Raw genomic sequence first — 22,110 nt, forward strand, 5'->3', positions numbered from 1 at the left:
TCAACTTTTGAAGTTTACTTTCATCCTCTGTAAAATATCTACTTCTCACTTAAACGTATTTGTAAACTAGATTTTGTCTTTTCAACCGTTAACACAATCAACGTAATTCCAGGAAGGGCTAAACATACTTACCTGGCGGGTAATTCTGTTTTCTGTAATTATTCTGTATGATTATTACGGTGTGGAAACAACCATCACAATAAACCTTTGGGCTCCTTTATTTTTAGCTGTGTATCTGGAGCTGATAAATGTGTGTTCTTGCTCTTTGACAGACATCCATTGCTGAGTGTTTGACCTACTTGGACAACGGTGTGGTGTTTGTGGGCTCCAGACTCGGTGACTCTCAGCTTGTGAAGGTAAGCAGTAAAAGACTATAGTGATTACTAAGATATTAAAAAAGAATATTTAAATTCAAAATTATTTGACCATAGGGAGGAAAAAACCCTAAAATTAGTAAAGGTTTACAAAAGAGTGTTAAATGGGACAGAGCTTCACACAGATTGTATTTTAAACATATTATGCAGGTAATAGTTTGACACCAGAACAGTAAAACTATATGACTTTGGTGGAAAAAGAGCCTGTGCTTCCTGACCCATATATTCTAGCTGGGAGCAGGAGGTTGAGTAGGTAATGAGCAGGGTGACACAAGTGTCTGAAAATGTTCTTTACTCCTGAAACATGGCAGGTGTCCTCCCCATGAGAGAGGAGGGCAGCGCCTGTCCGGCTGCTCACATCCACCACCTGAAAGGCGTTTTTACACACAGTTTACCAGGATGTTCATCGCTGAAAGTGCTAACTTTCCTGTCTGAAAAATGGACAGATTCATAATAAGCCGTTGATATTTTCTTAAAGAACTACTCTGATGAAAGTTGTTTTTTGGTGTAATTTTTCTGATGATGAAAGACATATATAAAGAAAATTGAGCTTAAAATGTCATTTATGAGTATTTCTTTATTCAAATTGCTTTTTGAAAAAGAGATCCTCTGTGACATAGAAACTACGCTGGGTGAGCCACAAGCAAGAAAACATGTAAACGGAGAGCTCTCAGCAGTGGGAAAGGGGCGGGGTTATGGCATTCAAGTGGTCCCACCCACAACTCAGAGGCTAATTTCAAATGAACTGCTGCTGTGCAGAAACTATGTTCTAGTAAATTTCAGGGCCAATAAGATTTGAAATCCAAATAAAACAACTTAAAAATTCAAGCTGAAATATTGGTGTCTGAAAGGATTCTAAAATAATTTTTAGCTTCAAATTCTCTTTTTATCCAAGTTTCAAAACTCAAAATGTCAGTTTCAAAACTTTTTTTTTCAGTTTAAATTCTCTTTTTTTTTTGTTTCAAATCTGAAAATTTCAGGTTTGAAACTTGGCCCCATTCTGACATGTGGGGGCGGGGCTAATTTGAAGGACCAATCAAAAGTGATGAGGGTGGTAACTTCAGTTCTGGTGCACTCACAGACTCTGGGAACTTGGAAATTACCGTCAGAAAATGTCTGAAATGTCTCTACTATAATAGTTTTGTGTTGTCCCAAGACGGACTTGAAAAGCAGAGTTTTATCACGTTCAAAACGGTGTTCTAGCGCGTTCAAAGCACCGTTTTGTCGTGTCGAAAAACGCTGGTAATGCTTAAAAAATGGGCAAGACCAAGGAATAATTCTAATTGTCTGCTGTGGCTTACTGGTTAATATTCTTTTTTTTAATCCAAACAGCAATATTTTAGCCTGAATTTTAAGTTGTTTTGTTTGGGTTTCAAATCTTATTGACCCCTAAATAGTTCTAGAAAACAACACAGTTTTTGTCTACAAGGTTCATAATCAGAATTAAAAGAAAACTGTAAATGCTTTTACAACACATCTAAAAATTACTTGAGTCAGACTTAAAAAAAATAAATAAATAAATAAATAATAATAATTTTTGGGACCCCTTTAGCTTATGCTTCATAGTTTGAGTTACTGGTATTCTGTTTTACCTGGAAGATCTTTGGCTTGATCCTCCATCTCATGTTATACCACACTAAAGCAAAGTACCTCATACTGTCCCCTTATTATGTTTAGATCATACCTCTGATAAGTGTAAAATAAAAACAAAAATCAAAAGAAAATCTTTTAAAAGCTAAAAATATCAGATGGAACTTGTGTGTCTGTAAATCCTGTGTTAATTCTTACAAAATCCTCCCTTGTTTCTGTGCAGCTCAACGTTGACAGCAATGAGCAGGGCTCCTACGTGACTGTAATGGAGACCTTCACTAATCTGGGACCTATTGTGGACATGTGTGTGGTCGACCTGGAGCGGCAAGGCCAGGGACAGGTAAAAATCTAATATTTCTGCAAAAACCAAAAGGAAATTTTGTTTTTGCAATTGTGAAATATATATTTGAATACTTTCACCATCTGAAATTCTGTTCTCTTTGCTGTTTTATACTAAAAGTCTAGCAGTTTTCTTCTTAAGGAATCACCGTTTTTATTTACCTAATAAACCTTTCTCCTACTTTCTGTCCTAAAAATATTTGCGGGTGCTCCACTAAAAAGCATCTGTGGTTAACAATCCTAAATTAGATTTGTGGTTCCAATCCCAAAAGACATATTGCAATGCCAGTGATTTCCTTCAATGGTGTTCTTTAAAATCCCTCAATAAAGCCCTGATTTTGGCTGTTTATCCTGTGCTTGCATGCATGAATATAGATGATGCACACATATATACAGTTTATGTAATTGTGTTTGTATGCAAAGGCAGATTGCATGGTAAATAGGTTTGGTGTGCAGATGGTTTTGTTGGCTGAGCTGGACCCGGAGCTTCAGGGTACTGGATGTGCTTCCAAAGGCAGCGGTCCATGTGCGCGCTGAGCCCCTCTGCTGGCCACCGATCAGCCCGCAGTCGTCTACCGACTCTTTTTCCGACATCCCCTAACTAATTTCATTACATTGAGATGCATAGCCGAAGCCAGGCCCAGTCGTTTTAATTTGCCATTTGTTGCGAGTCTGCACAGAGCATTTGGCCTCGTTAATTGAAGCAAAGGCATTCCAGGACCGCAAAGACGAAAATAGGACGGATGCAGTCGCTGCAGGACAGAGCCCACTCTGACCTCTAACTGCAAAAGCATCACCCGCCCAGCGTGTCGTCCAAGGCCAAATGAATACATTAACAAAAAAAACAGTTTAAATAAGAATTGCACAAATGTTTGAAGATGATCTGTGTGAGGGTATTTGAGAGCGTGCTCCAGGGAGGGAGGCGGTGAGCTTGGTTCATCACAGAGATGTCGATTAGAATGAAGCTGTTGGGTGGCAGGTGGTGGAGGGGGGGATTACGTGGGCTCTAATACTAATCTTGTTAGTGTGCCAAGACTGGCAGGAAAGGTAAAATTCTGGTTCATTCCAGCCAGACTTAAGACACTAAAAACTCTAAAAAGTTTTAGTTGAAAAAAAAATACTTTTCTTTAAAGACCCACTCCAATAAAATCCTGTTGTTGGTGTTTTTAATATGTTCTTAGGGCTTTGTTTTCTAATGGTGGAGGACATATATAAAGGAAATCAATCTTAAAATTGCATTTCTGAGTTTTTCAAAGTATATACATTTATTTAGCAATGTACAGGAACAAGAACAGAGATATCATTTTGAAAGGCCAAATCATAATAGAATAGGCAACTAATGAATAGTCGATTTTTAGAAGCATTGATTATGATCCATAAAAAATTTGGAATTGTTTTGTATAATTTACAAAATATGATTTATGAATGTATATGATTTAAAAAGTGGAACTAAATGTGAAGAGTTTTTCACTCTGATATTTTTGTAGAGCACACAAACATAGCTGACCTTCCAGATCTCGTCATCCTACCGACCGGCCCCGACTTCACTTAACGCGATCGTTTGGAAGCATTTTGACTTTCACAGTGTCGAGGGTTAATTGGATAAAAGTCACGCGGTGTGTAAGTTATGTCAAAATTAAATATGTAGAGAACACAGCAAATTTATGAAATCACAATGTGCGGCTAGCTAAACACTATTTATTTAGTTTGACGTCAGTTATAGAGCATTTCATTAAAGCTGGTCTGATGATAAAACGTAAAATTATCTTATTTAAGGTTTTTGTTTTCAGGGAAAATGTTTCCCTTTTGATGCCGTGAAAGATTTTTAAACATCAAACAAAATATTTTTTCATGTCAGAATTTTGGTGTCCTCAATAAAAGTTAAACAAGTTTACTGATCTTGTCTTTGCTCAAAATGCACTTTGGTGGAGAAAAGTCAGTCATACTGCTGTAGTATCTAAAAAAATGCAATCGAGTCACTGACTCCTGAATTGTTATCGAATCGTGAGGTATCTCAAGATTCCCACCTCTAGTTTGAATAGACTGAAAAAAGCACGATTCACTACTGTAACCGTTTTTCACTTCATGAAACAGGAGCAGTTTAGTGTATTAGCACAACATATGAACAATTATCACAATAACCATAGCATAAAGAACATGCTAACAAATCAGCTAAACTCTTTATATCAGTTAAAATCCCTAAACGTATTTATTCTTCATCCTATGTGTCGCTTTTGAACAATTTGGATGGGCATGGAGTAAGAATCAGTGTAGCAAATACTGATACACACAACACCTACACACACCGAGCGGCTAGTGTTGGGAAAATAACAAACATATAAGCCTTTTTTTTTTTTTTCGTATATAAGTTCAAAACTGGGCTAAATTTTGATGAAAAAAACAGAAAACAAATACAACTCGGTGTAGATCCATGAATGTTTTTGTTGTCCTTGTCTGAGTTAGCATCTGACTCAACACCATCTGGCTGGATCGCTCCCATATTGTTCGCCATTTTTGTCGCACAGCTAATGTTGCGCTCGTGGGAGAACGTGTAAACTGAGTCCTCGAAGTTATGGGTGATGGGAAATGCGGGGTGGGCTTACTTACTCGATGCCAACAGTCCCATTCAGAACTCAGAGGAAAATTTCTAATAAACTACTGCCGCTCTGCAGATACTATGTCCTTGAAAATATCAGTTTTTTTATTTTGGCTAAAAAACATAAATCATAGCTTAAAGACCACTGGTAACAATGTGAAAATAGGCCAAAAAATTATCAGAGTGGGACTTTAGACGTCTATTTTTTTGTGAGACTAGTACCTATTACCTACCTAAACCTACAATGGCATGACTTTATTAGCCCTAGATCTAAGTAAACCAGTACCCCTATGCTTGGTAGTAAATTAATCACTAAAATTTCTACTTTTAGATACAAGTTAAGTGAATCGCTTGCTGTCCTACAATCTTTAATACATCAATGTCAAAGCAGAAGAACATTTAGGGGGTAGAATGCAAGTGACAGCTGCTCCAGCCATGGAAAACTGGAAAAATGAATGCATGTCCTCATCTGACTCTGCTGCTTTCAGCTGGTGACTTGCTCAGGAGCGTTCAAAGAGGGCTCTCTTCGGATCATCCGCAACGGCATTGGGATTCATGAGCATGCCAGTATCGACCTGCCAGGAATCAAAGGTTTGTGTGTTGTGTTTGTGTATGTCTGCGTCGGCTCCAACACATCCTTTTTAGTCCTGGCCGCTAATCCAAGACCGGCTCGACAGTGAAGCCACTTATACCTGCGCATCTGCTTGGCTCGGCGGCCAAGATGCCAGCTGTTGCTCGCTGCGGCTCGGCACGTGAGCTCAAGCAGATGGCGCAGATGTCGGAGGTCTTGCCTTGTTGCTTTTGAAATCTAGGAAACTTGCCAAGATTGGGTTTGGAAAGATCTGCTTTCATTTAGGACGCTAAAGAGCTCTTCTGTGACTGATGTTAGAAAGAGTTGAATTGAAGGATGCTATCACTTCTTAGCAGGCTCTTAAACCCACAAAATTAGGTTCCTCTCAATAGATTTCTGTGCTGCTCCAACAAGACTCGCAGGACGGAGAAGATGCTCGTGCACTTGTAAGGCGTCAGCTGCTTATTGAACGTCCCTGCCCTAAAAGTCTCAGCTGTTGGCTCTTGACGCCGGCCTCTTGATCAGAGTCAGTTATTCACTTAGCCAGTCAATAGCTCTCTGAGTGGAGTTTATAACCGGCTCATCTGTCTGCATGTTAGCTGTTAATGACTTAATTAAAGATTGGATTTTGAATTGAAAGAATACTGATGGTAGAATGCTCCAGTCCCTATTAACACTCATTCTTAAATTCCCCTCCAGGTCTGTGGCCGCTGCGCTCAGAGGCAGGCAGAGAGACTGACGATATGCTGGTGCTGTCGTTCGTGGGGCAAACACGGTAAGCTGTGTTGATCGCCTGATGGGTGATCGTTGTGTTCTGACTGTATATCTGAACATGAAATCCTGTTTTCGATCCAGCGTATTGATGCTGAGTGGAGAAGAGGTGGAGGAGACTGAACTTCCAGGCTTTGTGGACAACCAGCAGACCTTTTACTGTGGCAACGTGGCGCACCAACAGCTCATTCAGGTTTGTGTGTGTAAACTGTTTTGTTTCATGTAAGCTCATGCTGATGAAGAAGTTCACAATACAATTTTCTGCACTGGATTAAAAGGAGCACCGACAATGATTGGTCTATTTTAATTGTCATATATAAGCCACACTGAGCTATAAGGCACATTAACCCTTGTGGGGTCCAGATGACCCCACTCGACATGCCAAGGATAGAACAAGGGTTACGCGAGACAAGAATCAAAGATAAGTTCATCTGTGAGTCAGACTTTACCACCTGTGTTCACAGTAACTCTAGAACTTGTTAGAAGCGTAAGCCGCATTAGCATATATCATTAGCATAGTATATTCACAGTACCAATGTCTCCCAACGTTGTTGGCAACACATAAAAATAAGACCAGCTGATACAGCTGGAACACTGTACTGTGACTATGCTAATTCTCAACCTTGTTATTAACACTTAAACGCCTCTACGCATTAGCCGCGTTAGCATATTTACAAAAACACCCATCCTGGTTTGTAACCTAAAAAACAGCCTGATACTGCTAAACCAAACATTACTGGGACTTAACTAACTCTCAAACTTGTTAGTAACACTTAAAAAAATGCTATCCAACACCGCTACACGTTAGCCACATTAGCGTATTTACAATTACACGCAACCTTGTTTGTAATACATAAAAAATACACTAAGACGGCTAAAACAAACTACTGTGACTACGCTAACTCCCAACTTTGTTAATAACACGTAAAAAAGACTGTCCAACAGTGCTACATGTTAGCCATGTTAGCATATTGACATTAACACCCAAACTTATTGGAAAGGTGTAAAAAAAAAAAAAAAAAAGGCTGATACCGCTAAAACAAACTGTACTGTGACTACGCGTATTCCCAACTTTGTTATAGTAAACGTAAAGAAAACGTTCTGACAACTCTACACATTAGGTGCGTTAGTGTATTGACATTGGACATAACGTCACCGATTTAACAAAGTGAAAATCTGATCAAAATTTTGGGCAAAAATTGTATCAGCACTGATGCACGTTATTTTTTTGCAAAGACTTTTGGGAAATTGCTAGGGCAAATGATTTTGTAATTTTAGATTCGGACAGCACTACACAATGGTGAAGGCAGTGTACAGTGCGTATGAAAGGAATTCCGACACCGCTACATGTTAGCCGTGTTAGCATATTTACAATAAACCTCAACCTTTTTTGCAACTCGTAAAAAAACAGACTGACATTTTGACATGGTGCCATGTACCTCTCAAAATCGCTTTAATATAAGTAAAACAAAAAATAATCTCTATATAAAGCCTTTTGGATGACAAGGAACATAACATTTTCTTTCTTTTTCTTTTTTTAAAAATTAAGACTTAAGTACGTCCTCTATTGTGAAAAATGCTGTTGATTTATTTGGCTATGAATAATGTTTTTAAATATTTTGGGATTTCAAATGAACTGAAGTGGAATTTGCATTAATAAAAGTGGGATTTATTGCAATTAAAACCATCTTAAATCAGACAGTGCTCAAAAGAAAGCTAAAATGATAGATCTGCATTGCATTTTCTCATTCAAGATGGATTCAATTCCAGCTAATTAATGTTTTTAAACCCAGAAAAACACACAGCAGTTCTCAGGGTTTTGCTTTTTTTCTCAATTTAACATTGACAACCATTTGTGGCACTTAGTGTTCAGCTGATTTGCATGATTGTAAATTGCAGTTAAAGGCCGGAATGCCTCCAAAATTAAAAGAAATTAAATATTTAGCGGTGGAATTTTTCCATTTGTTGAAATAACTTTGCGGGGGGAGGCATGCATGATTGAACGGGGCAATGCAGAGAATGAAGGGCGCAAAAGAACTTCATGTATTTTACACTTGCCTGTGATGAATATTGCAGCTCATTTAAATTCAAGTTTCTGCTTCCTTTTTAAGAGGGGGAATGAGACCTGCAGGGACCTCTTCCAAGTATTAGAACTTCAACCTTGAATCCTTAATTTGTTATGACAACTCTGCAGAAATGTCAATGTCAGCACTTTTTTACTGTCTTCTCTTTCAGAAACGCTATATTTACACTTGCAGATTACTGACATTTTTTCATCAGTGCCAGCCAATTTCTTTATGTTCTACCGTTTCTTCAAATATAGTGGAACTGCAGAAGAAGGATTTGAATTACTCGATGTAACATGAAAGAACCAGCATACAGAAAAAACCAAGAAAAGTAATGTGAGCTTTTAGCTTTGTTGTAGCTCATTATTTCGGTCCATCCTCCAGCACAAACTGTGTGCTTGAGCTTTGCTGCTGCTAATTAACCTTACAGAACAGAAACGGCAGATATTTCAAGCAAGAAACCTTCTTACTTGAACTGGAATGGTTTTGAACATGCAGAAATGCCCACATATTTGTCAGAGTTAATTGGAGACCAGATTTCAGATTTTACCACAGCAAACCAAATGATCATTAATGCTTATTTAAGGAAATGCTGGAGCCTGTCCACCGTTAGATTTAGTTACTGCCTGGCTGTTTTTGTTTTGCTCTGTTTATGTAGCTTTCCGTCACACTGAAATATCAGTAATATTTAATCTGAAACTACCAAACTGTTTAGTTTTCTTTGGTTTTTTAAGTAGGGGTGCCACAATTCTCGGTTTAAAACCATGGACGAAATTGTTTTCGCATTCTGTACCATTGAACAAAAAATTTGACTAGTTCAAAAACTCACCGAAATTGGCTAAATTGAATTTTAGGCATAGTGAACAAATCCCGCCCCCTGATGATGTCATCATTGTGAGAGAAACCGTGAAAAATAAACACGAATTGGCCAAAAATTTCTTATGGAGCCATAAGAAAGTTATAATAATTCCCTAACAAAACCAAATCACACAGGTCTGTGATATCCAAAGCAAATTTTAAAATGATTATGGGATGGCCACACGACCAATGGCGGCCATTTCGTGGCAAAATTTGAGATTTGGCAGTTTTCATGTTTTCCTGCAATATGGGAAAACAAAACTTTTGTTCAAGCAATCTTCACAAAATTTCATTCACATACTGCCAACTTGAGTCTACAGGCACCACCAAAATTCCGTGGAGCCTTGACCTTGAGAAGAGGCCGCCATCTTGAATTTTAAGAAAAAAAACACCTTTAGTACCAGCTACAAACAAAAACTAATCCTAGGGATTTTCATCTATCGTCTCCTAACTTAATCTGGAAGCTACTATGGAAAAGAAAATGGAATTAGAAGTTCTAGATTTTGAACAGCGTATGCGTGAATGTTTCGCAACTGTTGCGATCATAGCTAGCTCGCACATCTTTTATCAGAATGTCGTAAAAAATCTATACATAAATTATCTGACTCAAGCTGAACAAAACATAACGTATAGCATAAGATAACATATGATAGAACAATATTAGAATTGTGGTTGTAGGAAATAAAAAAAAACATTGCTGGAAATTTTGCCGACACATCAAAAAATTACATATATTTTCTTGAAGCAACAATTTGACCATTGTAGTGGAATATTTGTTGATCTGATGAAATGAAGAAATGTCAAACGTTTTCATGAAAGTTTATTAAACAGAGCAGAGAAAAGTACACGCTGCCGCTAATTTACGTGACACCTTCACCACATGCTTGAAAACTCACCGAAATGTAGAAACACCTAGTACAGGTGAACCTGAATTCTTGGTGTAGTAAACAACACCCCACCACCTAGAAAAATAGATGATATCATGTTGGGCGAAACCATAAAAAAATATAAAATTGGGCTTCCGGAAAAAAAATCAGGATCCACTAACAAAACTAAAACGTACATGTCAGGAATATCATAACAAAGCTTTGAAATTATAATGGGGTGTCTTGGCGGCCATTTTGTTGCAAAATCTTAGATTTGGTTATTTTCACGTTTTCCCTAAATACGAGAAAAGGAAGATTTTGTTTGAGCGATTTTTGTGAAATTTCACACACGTCATCAGCGTCACTCGACAACAACCCCTGGAATTTCATCAACCCTTGACCTCTGGAAGAGGTCACCATCTAGAATTTTCAATAACAACTTTAGTACCAGCCACAAACCGTCTTCTAGTACCGTCTTCTAGTACCGTCTTCTAACTTCTCGGGCATCATTGGAAAGCATAAAAGATTGCAATCAAAAGTTGGATATCTTGAATAGCGTGCGAGTCGCAAGCTCGTAAAAGTGGTGTTCTCCTATTACTTGCACATTATTCACTGGAAAATTGTGAAAATTGAATGCATGGATCCCAGGCTAGAACTGAACAAAAAGATACAACATAGGCTATGGAAATTTAGGATTGTGGGTGTAGTTAGCAAAAAAACGCTATTGCTAAGGAAATGCAAAAGTTTATTTTTGCAGATTCTTCTGAAACTCATGTCTATCTGTTCGGTATCCCGAGGTGACCAAAACATAAAATGGTTGCTATGGTGATAAAATCATCAATAAAGCCGAGATTGTGGAAAAAAAGTTCGTTTTACATCTATTTGTCGCATGCAGCTGTGACTAGCCTGGGTCAAATGTGTCTGAATTTTTAGTTTTTGTGTTGTTTTGTAAGACACAAACTTATATCGAACAGAAACAAACATGATCTAAAAACAGATTTGAACCGAATCGCGAGGAAGTGAATTGTTGCATCCCTAGTAGTTAGTGGTTCCTGGATGAGTCAGCAATTCTTTTTAGCTGTATCACTAAAGCTGTGAAGATGAAATGATATAATGGGAAACGTGTTTATAGACACACAAAAAAAATCAGTATGTGTAGACAAGAGAAAACAAAACAAATGGATTTAGTTGCTTTCAAGATAAAGTGAGCCTTAGGTCCATTGGTTTAATTGCTACGATGTTGGTGATTGCTTTGCAGAATTTTCAGGTGAAATCTTTCAGCTGTGTCCACAATTAACTGGTTAACTTAACAAATGGGAGACAATAAACAACTAATGAAGATATCTCGTTTACAACTTAAACTTGACAATAGTCTGAAAAGTCTGAATACTGCTTGTTGTCACACAGAATGTTCCAGCGTGAAGCAACATGAACTTTTTCTTTAAAGATCCATTCCGATGAAAATTGTGTTTTTTAACATGTCCTTATGACATTTTTATGATGATAGATAAAGAAAATAAATCTTAAAATGGCATTTCTGAGTTTTTCTTTATTCAAATTGTTGTGAATCAGGAGCAGACAAAAAAAGGCAGTTTAAAAAATATTGCAGTTGTGATGTCACAAATACGCAAGCTCCATTCCCAGCTGCATTCCAATTCAATTGTTGACAACTAGGTCCATGTACGTCTTTGTTTCGAGTAGTGAATGGACTACTGCAGAAACCATGTCTTAGAAATCGACGCAGGTTTTTTGATTTTGGCTGAAAACAGCACAACTATAATTGAAAAAGCACAAAAATAGCTAAAAAGATTATGGGAGAGGGTCTTCAATCTTCAAAATGACCTTTTCACTTTTACAGTGCTGTAAATTGCATCCTAAAGCAAATTCTAAAAAAAAACAAATTTAAACTTGATTTATCTCTAACTACTTTCAAGGACTGTTCCAGATCCTATATTTAATACAGTCCAGCCATGCATCCCATTACTGCCGAATATTTTTCATTCCATCCAAGAGTGCAACAGCTCCATTTCTAGTTGGCAGAATTGTTTTTGTATCCTCTGTAGTCTGTTAGGGAGACTACTTCATTCCCATTTTCTATTTTTTTCCCTCCTTTTCTCTGTATGATGTTTCACATTTTTGTTTTCAAATTAGGTTTGTGTGGTGTTGGAGCCCGAGGGCCTTAAATCACATTTCCATTGTGCTTATTTTAGATGTGGTTACAGCTGCAACCAAGTTTTGCAAAACAACTATATTGATTTAAAGATTGTGTACTCTGAACTTGCTGAAAATTGTTTTGTTTTTTTTACTTTGCTACTTGTTGTTGTACAGTAATTGTTGATGGACTTCTACATCTTTTTTGTCTTCACAATAAACATTTATATTAAAAATAAATTTATCAGATTTGTCTCAAATAATCTTTGTGTATCCATTAGTACAGTGGTGAGCAATCGATCTCTGCATCTATGACTATGTGCATCTTAGAATCTGTGGTTTTATTGAAAATAAATGTATGCAATCTTGTTCTGTACTGTCATGTACCTGTTTTGTTCAGATTAAACTCCACCAGGTGCAACAAAAGTTCAGTTCCAGCCACAGAAAAACTGGAATTTTCCCTAAAACCTCTTGAAATTCATCTTCCCCCTCCTCCGTGTCTCCCTCCAGATCACATCAGGCTCTGTGCGACTGGTGCTTCAGGACAGCAAAGCGTTAGTGAGTGAATGGAAGGAGCCTCAGGGTCGCAACATCAGCGTGGCTGCATGTAATCACACACAAGTGGTGCTGGCGGTGGGGCGCGCCCTCTACTACCTGCAGATCCTGGCAGGAGAGCTCAAACAGATCAGGTAGAGAGCACACTGTACTCTGAACTATACAGATGTTCTTTGACTCACACTAATCAATTAGCTGTAAGCTGGAACAACCTTGATATTGCTTAAAATATAAAGAATTTGGTGGAGTTCAGTCTACAAGCCTATAGATGGTAAGAGTGATCAGACAGAATACTGGAGAATATTGCTTTTATACTTCATTATGCTCTATTGTACATTTGGAAAAAATCTCTCTCTCAAAACAAGTTAAAAATATAGAATACATGATGTTTTCCCATTGGTATGGGTAAAAAATCTGCCAATAGATCTAATAGAATTTGTCTTGGTAAGATTTCTTAAAGAGCCACTCCAATTCAAATTGTCTTTTTTGTATTTTTAACATGTTCTTGCAGCATTTTCTCATAGTACAGGACATATACAGAAGAATTTACGATTAAAATCGCGTTTCAGAGTATTTTAGTATTTTAGCTAGCTGTTTTGGCTGTTTTAGGTTATTTTTTAGTTTTTTATGCTATTTTGGAGTTTAGCCAATATTTTAGCTGTATGTTAGGTGTTTTGGCTAAATTAGACATTTAACCAGCTTTTTAGGCTAATTTGGCAATTAGGTAATATTTTTAGCTTGCTATCAGCTTCAGCGATTTCAGCTATCAGCTCTAGTGTTTTCAGCTATCCTTATCAGCATCTTCAGCTATTTGAACAAGCATCTTCAACATCCACGTTCAGCTTACAGCATTCACACTAGCATTATCGCAGGTAATGCAAAATTACTAGCTTAAATTTGGTATTAGATTAGAAAACCGGATGCTAGAAAAAGCTTGGGGTACTGAAATGGGTGTGTCAAAGTTTCCTCTCCCCCTGTGCGAACAATGACCCTCTCACAATTAGAGGTGTGAGACATGAGCGTTCTACACTTGGACTTGGAATTCAGGCACAATACTGTACGATTGGATTGATCCAATACTGTTTGTCATTATTTTTGCGCCGCTAATGCTAGCTTGTGGCTTAAAGCTTGTGCGAACGGAGCTCTCAGCGATGGGGAGAGGGGCAGATTGCTCTGTGTTAACAGTTCCACCACAACTCAGCTCAACGTGCTTCACATTGAAAGTATTTCCAAATTTAAAACCCGAAGAACAAGACAACAAAAAGTTGGTAAAATGAAAAAACACATGCAATGCCCGCCCAACCCTCACACATGCTACACACGACATAAAGGATAAAATGAGACACCATTACGACGTGAAAAGAAAATATAATTACAAATAGAAATCTGGACCGTAATCATCTTAAAATAAAACCTAGAATTACACGTTTGAAGATTCATTTCTCAATAAATATCTGTAACTCTTTGAGTAAAATAAAAATTTTCTTAAAATGGTAAAAAAAGAAAAAAACATTTATTTAGAGATATTGCTTAAGATGTTTTTAAGATCAAATGACTCGATAAGATATTCTAGATTTGCTGTCTTAACCAAGTCTCAGCTGGTCAAATAAGATATTTAACTAGACAGTAATACTTAGTGATATTTGAGTTTTTTGACGAGATGGCTTTGAGTTTTACCTTACTTGACTGTGTTCCTCCTGATGTTTGATGTTTTAGGAGTAGAATGTGAAGTAGTATTTCACCACTTTTGTCTTTTTCCTTCCTCTGCTGTGTTCCTTTGAGCTTCTGTTTAGTAAAACAGAATGTGCCAAGCATTTTCTCTCCTCAAAGCAGAACAAACTGCTTAAACAATTGACCACTGGGGCTTATTGAGACAAAGAATGTTTTTAAATAACTGAATACCCAAAGAGTCTGAGTGAAGTGTCTCAAATGAGCTCTATTGTGAGTTTTGGATTGTGTCCATAAGCAGCTGGTTTGATGCGAGTCGTACAATTTTGCAGTGAATTAGAGGGGGTCTAGTTTGGTTAAAGCTTTGTACTAAAAGAGAAACAGCTTCTTAAAAGTAAATTCTTAGAGTAGAATTAATATTTATTTATTTAAAAAGCCATGTTCTCTAACAATTTACATGTGAATATCATTTTAGGGTTAAACACTTTGTTTTTCACCCCAAAAATGTTCTGGTGATGTTTATGTTTGTGTTTTTAACATGTGCTTCCGTCATTTTTCCTATGATGGAGAACATATATAAAGAAATTTAGGCTTAACGTTCAATTTTTGAGTATATCTTTGTTCAAATTGTTTTTAATCAGGAGTTTATTTTTATGTAGATGCTCCCTGCTTCGAATGTGGAGGGGAAGGGGGGCGGTGTTGCTTCACACCAATGATCCCGCCCACAACTACTGCTCTGCAGAGACTATGTCAGAGAATACGACATAGATTTTTTAAAATTTGCCTAAAAACTGCAAAATGAAATGACCACTGCAAAAGCTTTTACAACAGATCAAAAGAAGATCTAAGTGGACTTTTAAGTATGGTCCACTAAGCCTCCTTATGCTAATGACTTTGGCTATGAAGAACCCCCCATGACAGTCCTGCATAAAACATCAAGTTTAAAAGAAGCCAGTTTAGGTCACCTTTGCAGACAATTGGGAATTCATGTTGACATTTCTTGTTCGTCCCAGTTTTATTTAAAACAGGATTATCTCCATGTGCTTTGCAGACTACTGGTCTCAGGAGGGGAAGTGAGGAAATAAAAATGACCTTAAAATGCAGAAAATGTGTTCAAGTTTGATTTGTTTATATTTGTAATTGTGAATCAAGATTTTCAGTCAGCTCTTGTGTGCTTTTAAAGCATATTAAACCACATGAAAGCTAGTCATTTTAACCACCAGTCAGTTTCAGAGTAAACATTTAGATTGTCTCTGTCAGTATTTTGGAGCTTAGGGTTAAATTCCCCTTTACTGCGGTCGTGCTTTTGAAATCCGCTCGCCGTCACATTATCAGGAGTTAAATCGTCCTGCAGAAGCATTCAGAGTTAACCGAGCTTTTCTGGAGAATAGATTCCAGATGATTAAAGACTGAAAGGAAGACATAAAACACAGAAGCTGACATCAGAAATGTTCGGGGCTGCAGCCCGCTAAGAACTGGAATCGTTTTCAGGAAAACATCCTGTCAAACCCCTAGTAGGACTTTTGATTCACCTTGTGATCATTTCATTGTAACTGTCAGAAATTTACTGAGCAAAAAAGATGAATGCGTTCTGATGCAAGAAATGTTTAACTGATGAAATGGTGGTTTAGATGACCTTTGATGAAGTGTCTTTTGTGCTAATCAGAGATTTGCAAGACTTTGGTTCATTTGTGTGTTCCATAAGCTCAGACATCAGTTAGAAGTTCTGCTCCGTCTCAGTAACTCAATTAACCTCAGGTCTGTAACTTTTAACATGCATTGCTTTTTTCGTACCCTCCTCAGTACCACGGAGATGGAGCACGAAGTGGCGTGTCTGGACATCACGCCACTGGGGGAGAGCAGCAGCGAGTCGCCGCTCTGTGCTGTGGGATTGTGGACTGACATCTCTGCTCGGGTGCTGAAACTCCCCTGCTTCAGTCCGCTGCATAAGGAGATGCTGGGTGGAGGTGAGGCCGAGATACGGGGAGGGGCATCTTCTGCAAAGATGAGAATAGATGAAAATCAGGCTAATTGGGAGCAATTAATATAAGCTATCAGGCCAGCCTTTTTAAATGTAAATTAAAGTCTTGGTTAGAACTCCCCCTAAGTGTGTCTGTGGGTACAAAATGGGCAAAACTGTACAAGGAACGCTAATGTGCTGCAAAAAAAGGTTGTAGACCATTGTTGGCATGTAGAAAGAAAATGTTCATGCACATTTTTTCTATGGGTATGCTGCGACTGACAAGTCATAGTGAACGCTTAAACAGCACGAAGGATGGCGAGATGCAGGCACTTGTGTATCACATGTTCACTCTCTGGGTACACTTTTGTGTGCGTGTCTCACTCCCAAGTCGTCACACATTGACGTTTGGTTAAGGACTCCTCCGCGTCACTTTTTGAAGTTTTGGTTGTCCTCAACTTTTTTGACATCTTGGCAATTTCCATTAAATCACATATCTCCGACCATCAGGCAGCAGATTTTGCACAGATTTATTCCTTTAGGATATGCTTTTTCATCTCTTTGCTCCTAAAAAACATTCAAGTTACCTTCAGGGTCTGAGGAAAAACTTTAAATTATAACTTTATATTCTAGTCGAATCATTGGCGTTTTCTTTCATTGACACTTCTTTGCCTGTAAGCAGGTGGTTTCAACACAATACTCCTGGCTTTATCTCTGTTACTTTTGGTACAATCGATTATGACTTTTTACCTTTGCAAATTCTTAAAAAAAAATCGAATGAAAAAAGCTTCCCGGTTGCATCTATTATTATTTTGCAGACTGCTGCACCTGATAGAGCCGGCTTTAAAGTCAAAGAAACAAAATGTTTGGAAAACAATGAAGGAAAAATACCTGCTTTTATTCTAAACCCAACCTTTTTCTTTCTTTGTTTAAAAATTTCCAGCCAGCCTAAGGGGGAAAAAAACAACATTACTGATTACTTTGACAAAGACATTTTTGCAGGCATTTATCACTTTCTGTGTGTTTACCAGCGACTCAATAGTACGGGGAAAATAAATTAGTTGTTTGTGTGTTTCCTCAGAGATCATCCCCCGCTCAATACTAATGACCACATTTGAAGGCAGCTACTACCTGCTGTGTGCCCTCGGAGATGGAGCGCTCTTCTACTTTGGTCTTGACCTGCAGACGGGTAGGTTACTCCCTCCACCGCACTCAATAGTTATGATTTTCTCAAAGATTTGGGGCTTCCACGTGGGGCACATTGACATTTTTAGAGTATTGTTTTATGTAAACTGGCCTCAGTGGATTTAGAAACTCAATGAGGTAAAAAAAAAAATGTTTTATGTTATATGATGTTGGAGATGTTCTATAAATTATTGACTTGTATAAGTTTGGTCCAAATTACCAAGAAAATAGTGGAAATGTTGTTGATATATCTTACCATAATCTTGTCACTGCAATAATTTTTAAATTATTTTGTTGAAATTTACATTCATAGTAAAATGTTTGTTATATTCATTTTCAGGCTTAATTTATTGTTTAAATGGATGCTACGTTTGACAGCCATATTTTAAATTGTTTAGATTTGTGTCATGTCTCAGTTTGTTCCATTAACAATTTTATTAAGAAAAGATTTAGGTTTAATACATCAAAAATGGATCAATAAAAATATAGACCGATCTAGTACATAAAGCTAAAGTCCTCTAGCTTGATGCTAATGTATAATGGGATTTCCCATAGGACGGCTAATGCTAACGCTTGGTCGACCTAAAAATACATTGCTGACTCGATGAACATCTTTATACTCTTTCCCTGAAACATTTTTAAAGTAACCATTTGTGGTCTAAAACATTGTTTTTTTTGCACATAGTTTTTTCTTCTTCTAGACTAAAGTGTTGTATTATTGTATGATCACCACCTAGTGGTCAAACTGAAACCCCCTCCAGGAGAAGCAGAACAATGTTTACAATGTTAATGATCTGAACATTTTTCTTAAAACTTCTCCTTTAGAGAAACCATGTATGCTATTAACAATCTAATTATTTCACCAATACATTTTACAGTATGTGAACTGGATCAGATTATTACAAACATGTTCAAAACATATAGTAAATAGTTAATGTATTTCTAAACAAATGTGTAAACCGTGTTAAATCAAAATTGAATTGAATTCAGTGGATCAAAAGAATCCGGGGAAAAAATGTCACAAAATACAGACAACAACACCAGATGAACATTTCAAGAGCAAATCTAGATTTACTGAAATTATGAGAACACCAAGGTAATACCTGAAGCATGAAAAAGCTGGCATGTCAGACAGTTGTTTGCTATTCATTGATCCTTTTTCTGCTGTCATCTTCCCCATATCACCCACTTTCTGATGCGTTCAGGATCCACCCCAAAATGTCAGGCATATTGCTCTCCAGTATGTTTGTTAGATTATGCTACTTCACCACATAAAGTTTAAAAGCTAAACCAAATTGGCGTTTCTTGGCCATTGCAACACTAGCTTACAATATAAAGAGTTACCATAGATACCCCGCCCCTCTGGGATGAGGGGATGAGCGGATCTTAAAGGAGCACGACTACAATTACAGCCCATAGAACAAGCACTTGTTAGACCCGATGTTTATTGGAGATTGGCTTCTCTTAGAGACTGGCCAGTATTGGAAGATGTGCAGTATTGCCAAAAAATATGACTTCAATAAGAAAATAATACATTGAATGATACATTTATGTAAGTGAAAATCTGATTTAAATTATATTGTTTATAAAATTTGTATTGTCTGCAATAGCTTTTATACGGAATCCCCTGTAATTGTATAAGTAAATTATGTTTTGAACGTATTTCTAGGAATATATACAGTATTTTTGTAGTATGAGTTGCGGGTTTTTGTCTAGTTTGACTGGTGATGTGACTTATACTCAGGACAGGTGTGACTTTTATGTGATTTTTATTTTTTTATTTTTTATTTATTTATTTTTTTTATAAATGGGTCCATGTGTACGTTAATTTACCGCTAACAACCAGTAGAGGGCAGTCTAGGTTTGTATATCTGTATTTGCTACCGACAGCAATGCTGAAGAAGAGACGCCACTCCTTTGTACACTGGGCTTCGCAGAATTTTTCCAAAATGATTCAGAACATAAAGAATTCAAGGATTTAGTCATTTGAAGTGATATTTAGAGTTTAGTTGACTTGTTAGCATTTTCTTTATGCTTAATTTATCTAAATAACTGTTAATAGATTGAGCTAATATTATAGATTTCTTTGCATGAAGCGTGGATATGTTCAGTTTATTATTGTTATCTAATCCATTGTTTTGATTTTTCTTTCACCATAAAATGTTCGTTCTTCTTCCTGTAGTTTTATAAATAAATAAATGAATTCTTCTCAAAAGTAACTCTTATTCTCTATATAGTTATATACGTTTTTTTTTCCTTTTTATTATGCTTTTTTTTGCTGCCTTGACTTATACTTTAGGCAACTTATAGTCCGAAAAATATGATATTTATTCAGTGACTTTTTTTAATTATCTGAGCTGACAGCCATGACAGTAGGTTAAGTGCTTCAGTTTTCTCAAAGAATGCAGCACCTCTCCCTGTAGATCAGGCTCATGTGAGACTGGGGAGGCTTTAACTGCTTGGTCAGTTCAAACTGAAGCAGCGGAGCTGGATGCTGCCTCAATTTAAGCACAACTATTAATCCACCAAATAGCTCTGTGAATGGTTTTAAATGCCACTCTGCCCACTTAGATTAAAGGCTTTCTGGATAAAATGTCCGATTGCAAAGCCTCAACACACAGTGGGATAATGCTGCTGAAATTAAATAATCCATTTAGAAGACTTGCTTCATGTTATGTTAGTAGTAAGTGTTGGAGGTGTTAATACGGCAATTTATGGCAAAAATATTTTTGGCCCACTGAACACTAGTAATTGGCCGACAACTCAAACAAAAATTGATTTTGTTCAAATATTTGCTCTTCAAATCTGGTTTTATCAGACACTATATGCTATTTGTTTTAGGAGAGTTGTGTGTCTGTATATTAAAAGGGGCAAAAGTTCCAACTAGCCATCTTTACCCATCGGGACATTAACAAATGATGAGATTTCAAAGTGAAACGCGCTCAAGTGTTAAAATGCAGTCCATTAGAGATGCAACTAGAAATTATTGTCATTATTTATTATTGATGAGCGCCACAATTTCCTCAAAACCCGAGAACGTCTTCTGGTTTCTGTCAGACAAGCAGTCTAAATATACTATGCAGCCAGTGTAACTGAATATGATTAACTCTGAATTATGTTAAAATAATAGACTCACTCCACCTCCTCGACTGACGATGGACACAGTTTCACAGAAATAAACAGCGCTCGGGCACCAGAATAAATTGGAGAGAATGTACACAGGAACTTGGAAGTAATTCAATAACTCTGACACACAAACTACTGTACTTGCACTAAATTAAATAAGGGTGTGACTCAGAATCTCAATATGAGTGTGCATACAAATGCACTCATTACCTTTGTAGATTCTGTGATCCCAGTTTTGTTGTGGTCATATAAAGATACAGGAAATAAACCATCAGACCAAAAACAGAACGTAACTGTGATACTGCTGTGCTTTGCAGCTTGAATAAATCAACCAAAAAAAAAAAGAAAATGTACAATTTAGATTACCGTATTTACCACACTACAGATAAGTCCCTCTGTCAGTCAGACTCTATTAACTGCATTCATAGTACCTCTAGAATTTGTTTGCTACACGTTAGCCAGATTGTTCACAATACCTGAAACTCTCAACCTCATTTGCAACACGTATTAATCAGACTTTTACCATTAAAACAAACATTACTGACTACACTAATGCCCAATTTTAGTAACGCATAAAAAAAGAATGTCTGACACTGCTGCAGCAAATGTTACTGTGACTATGCTAACACCCAGTCTTATTAACACAAAAAACCCCACTGTCCAATACCACTAAAACAAATGTTCCTGTGACTATGCTAACTCCCAATCCTAGTAATACATAAAAAAAACATTGTCCAACGCTGCCAAAGCAAGCGTTACAGTGACTACGCTAACTCTCAATCTTAGCGACATGTAGAAAATAAGTACAGTCTGACATCGCTAGCACAAATTATACTTTTACTACGCAAACTACCAGTGTTAGGTTTAAACCACCTGGATAATTTATCTGAGGCTGTAAGAAAGACAAGAGAGAGATTAATTCAAAATACTTGCAAGGAGAAACGGACGGAGAAACTTCATAACTTCTCTCTCCGCTCTGAAGTTCTCTGTGCGGGCCTTGTCTTTTTATTTTCTTGGAGGCCTTCCCTAGTTACATTTAGATCTGTGGCTCTGAACGGTAAGGGGATAGGACAGCTACAGGCCAGTTTTTACTATCACTAATATCAGATTCTCTATCATTCAGTTCATGACACAGGTTTCTTCAAGTATCTGCATTATATCAGCTCCTCACAGCCTTCACCCCAGCTTCAGTTTCTCGATACCGAGCTGTGCATGATGTCAAACAGGAAGAATAAAGAAAGAGAAGTTAAAATCACTCAAAGCAAATACTTAATAAATTTATGTACAACCCTATCAACCAGTCTTAGTAATACATAAAAAACAATGTACGACACAGCTAAAACAAACGTTACTGTGACTACGCCAACTACCAATCTTAGTAATACATAAAAAATACTGTTCAACACTGCTTAAAAACATTACTGTGACTGTTAG

The 22,110-nt window shown here is 37.2% G+C and overlaps 1 protein-coding gene across 1 annotated transcript in view; it reads left to right on the top strand.

Annotated features, from left to right (window-relative positions):
- Window positions 1-22,110, top strand: part of ddb1 (damage-specific DNA binding protein 1) — a 55,932-nt gene that overhangs the window by 11,092 nt on the left and 22,730 nt on the right. Inside the window, exons 8-15 of the mRNA XM_024295722.2 lie at window positions 273-356; window positions 2,188-2,304; window positions 5,388-5,490; window positions 6,170-6,245; window positions 6,326-6,434; window positions 12,693-12,871; window positions 16,209-16,372; window positions 17,447-17,554. Coding sequence (XP_024151490.1) covers window positions 273-356; window positions 2,188-2,304; window positions 5,388-5,490; window positions 6,170-6,245; window positions 6,326-6,434; window positions 12,693-12,871; window positions 16,209-16,372; window positions 17,447-17,554 — 940 coding nt within the window. The remainder of the gene's footprint in view (window positions 1-272; window positions 357-2,187; window positions 2,305-5,387; window positions 5,491-6,169; window positions 6,246-6,325; window positions 6,435-12,692; window positions 12,872-16,208; window positions 16,373-17,446; window positions 17,555-22,110) is intronic.

Source organism: Oryzias melastigma, linkage group LG3 (assembly GCF_002922805.2).
Source record: "Oryzias melastigma strain HK-1 linkage group LG3, ASM292280v2, whole genome shotgun sequence".
NCBI classification, from domain to species: domain Eukaryota; kingdom Metazoa; phylum Chordata; class Actinopteri; order Beloniformes; family Adrianichthyidae; genus Oryzias; species Oryzias melastigma.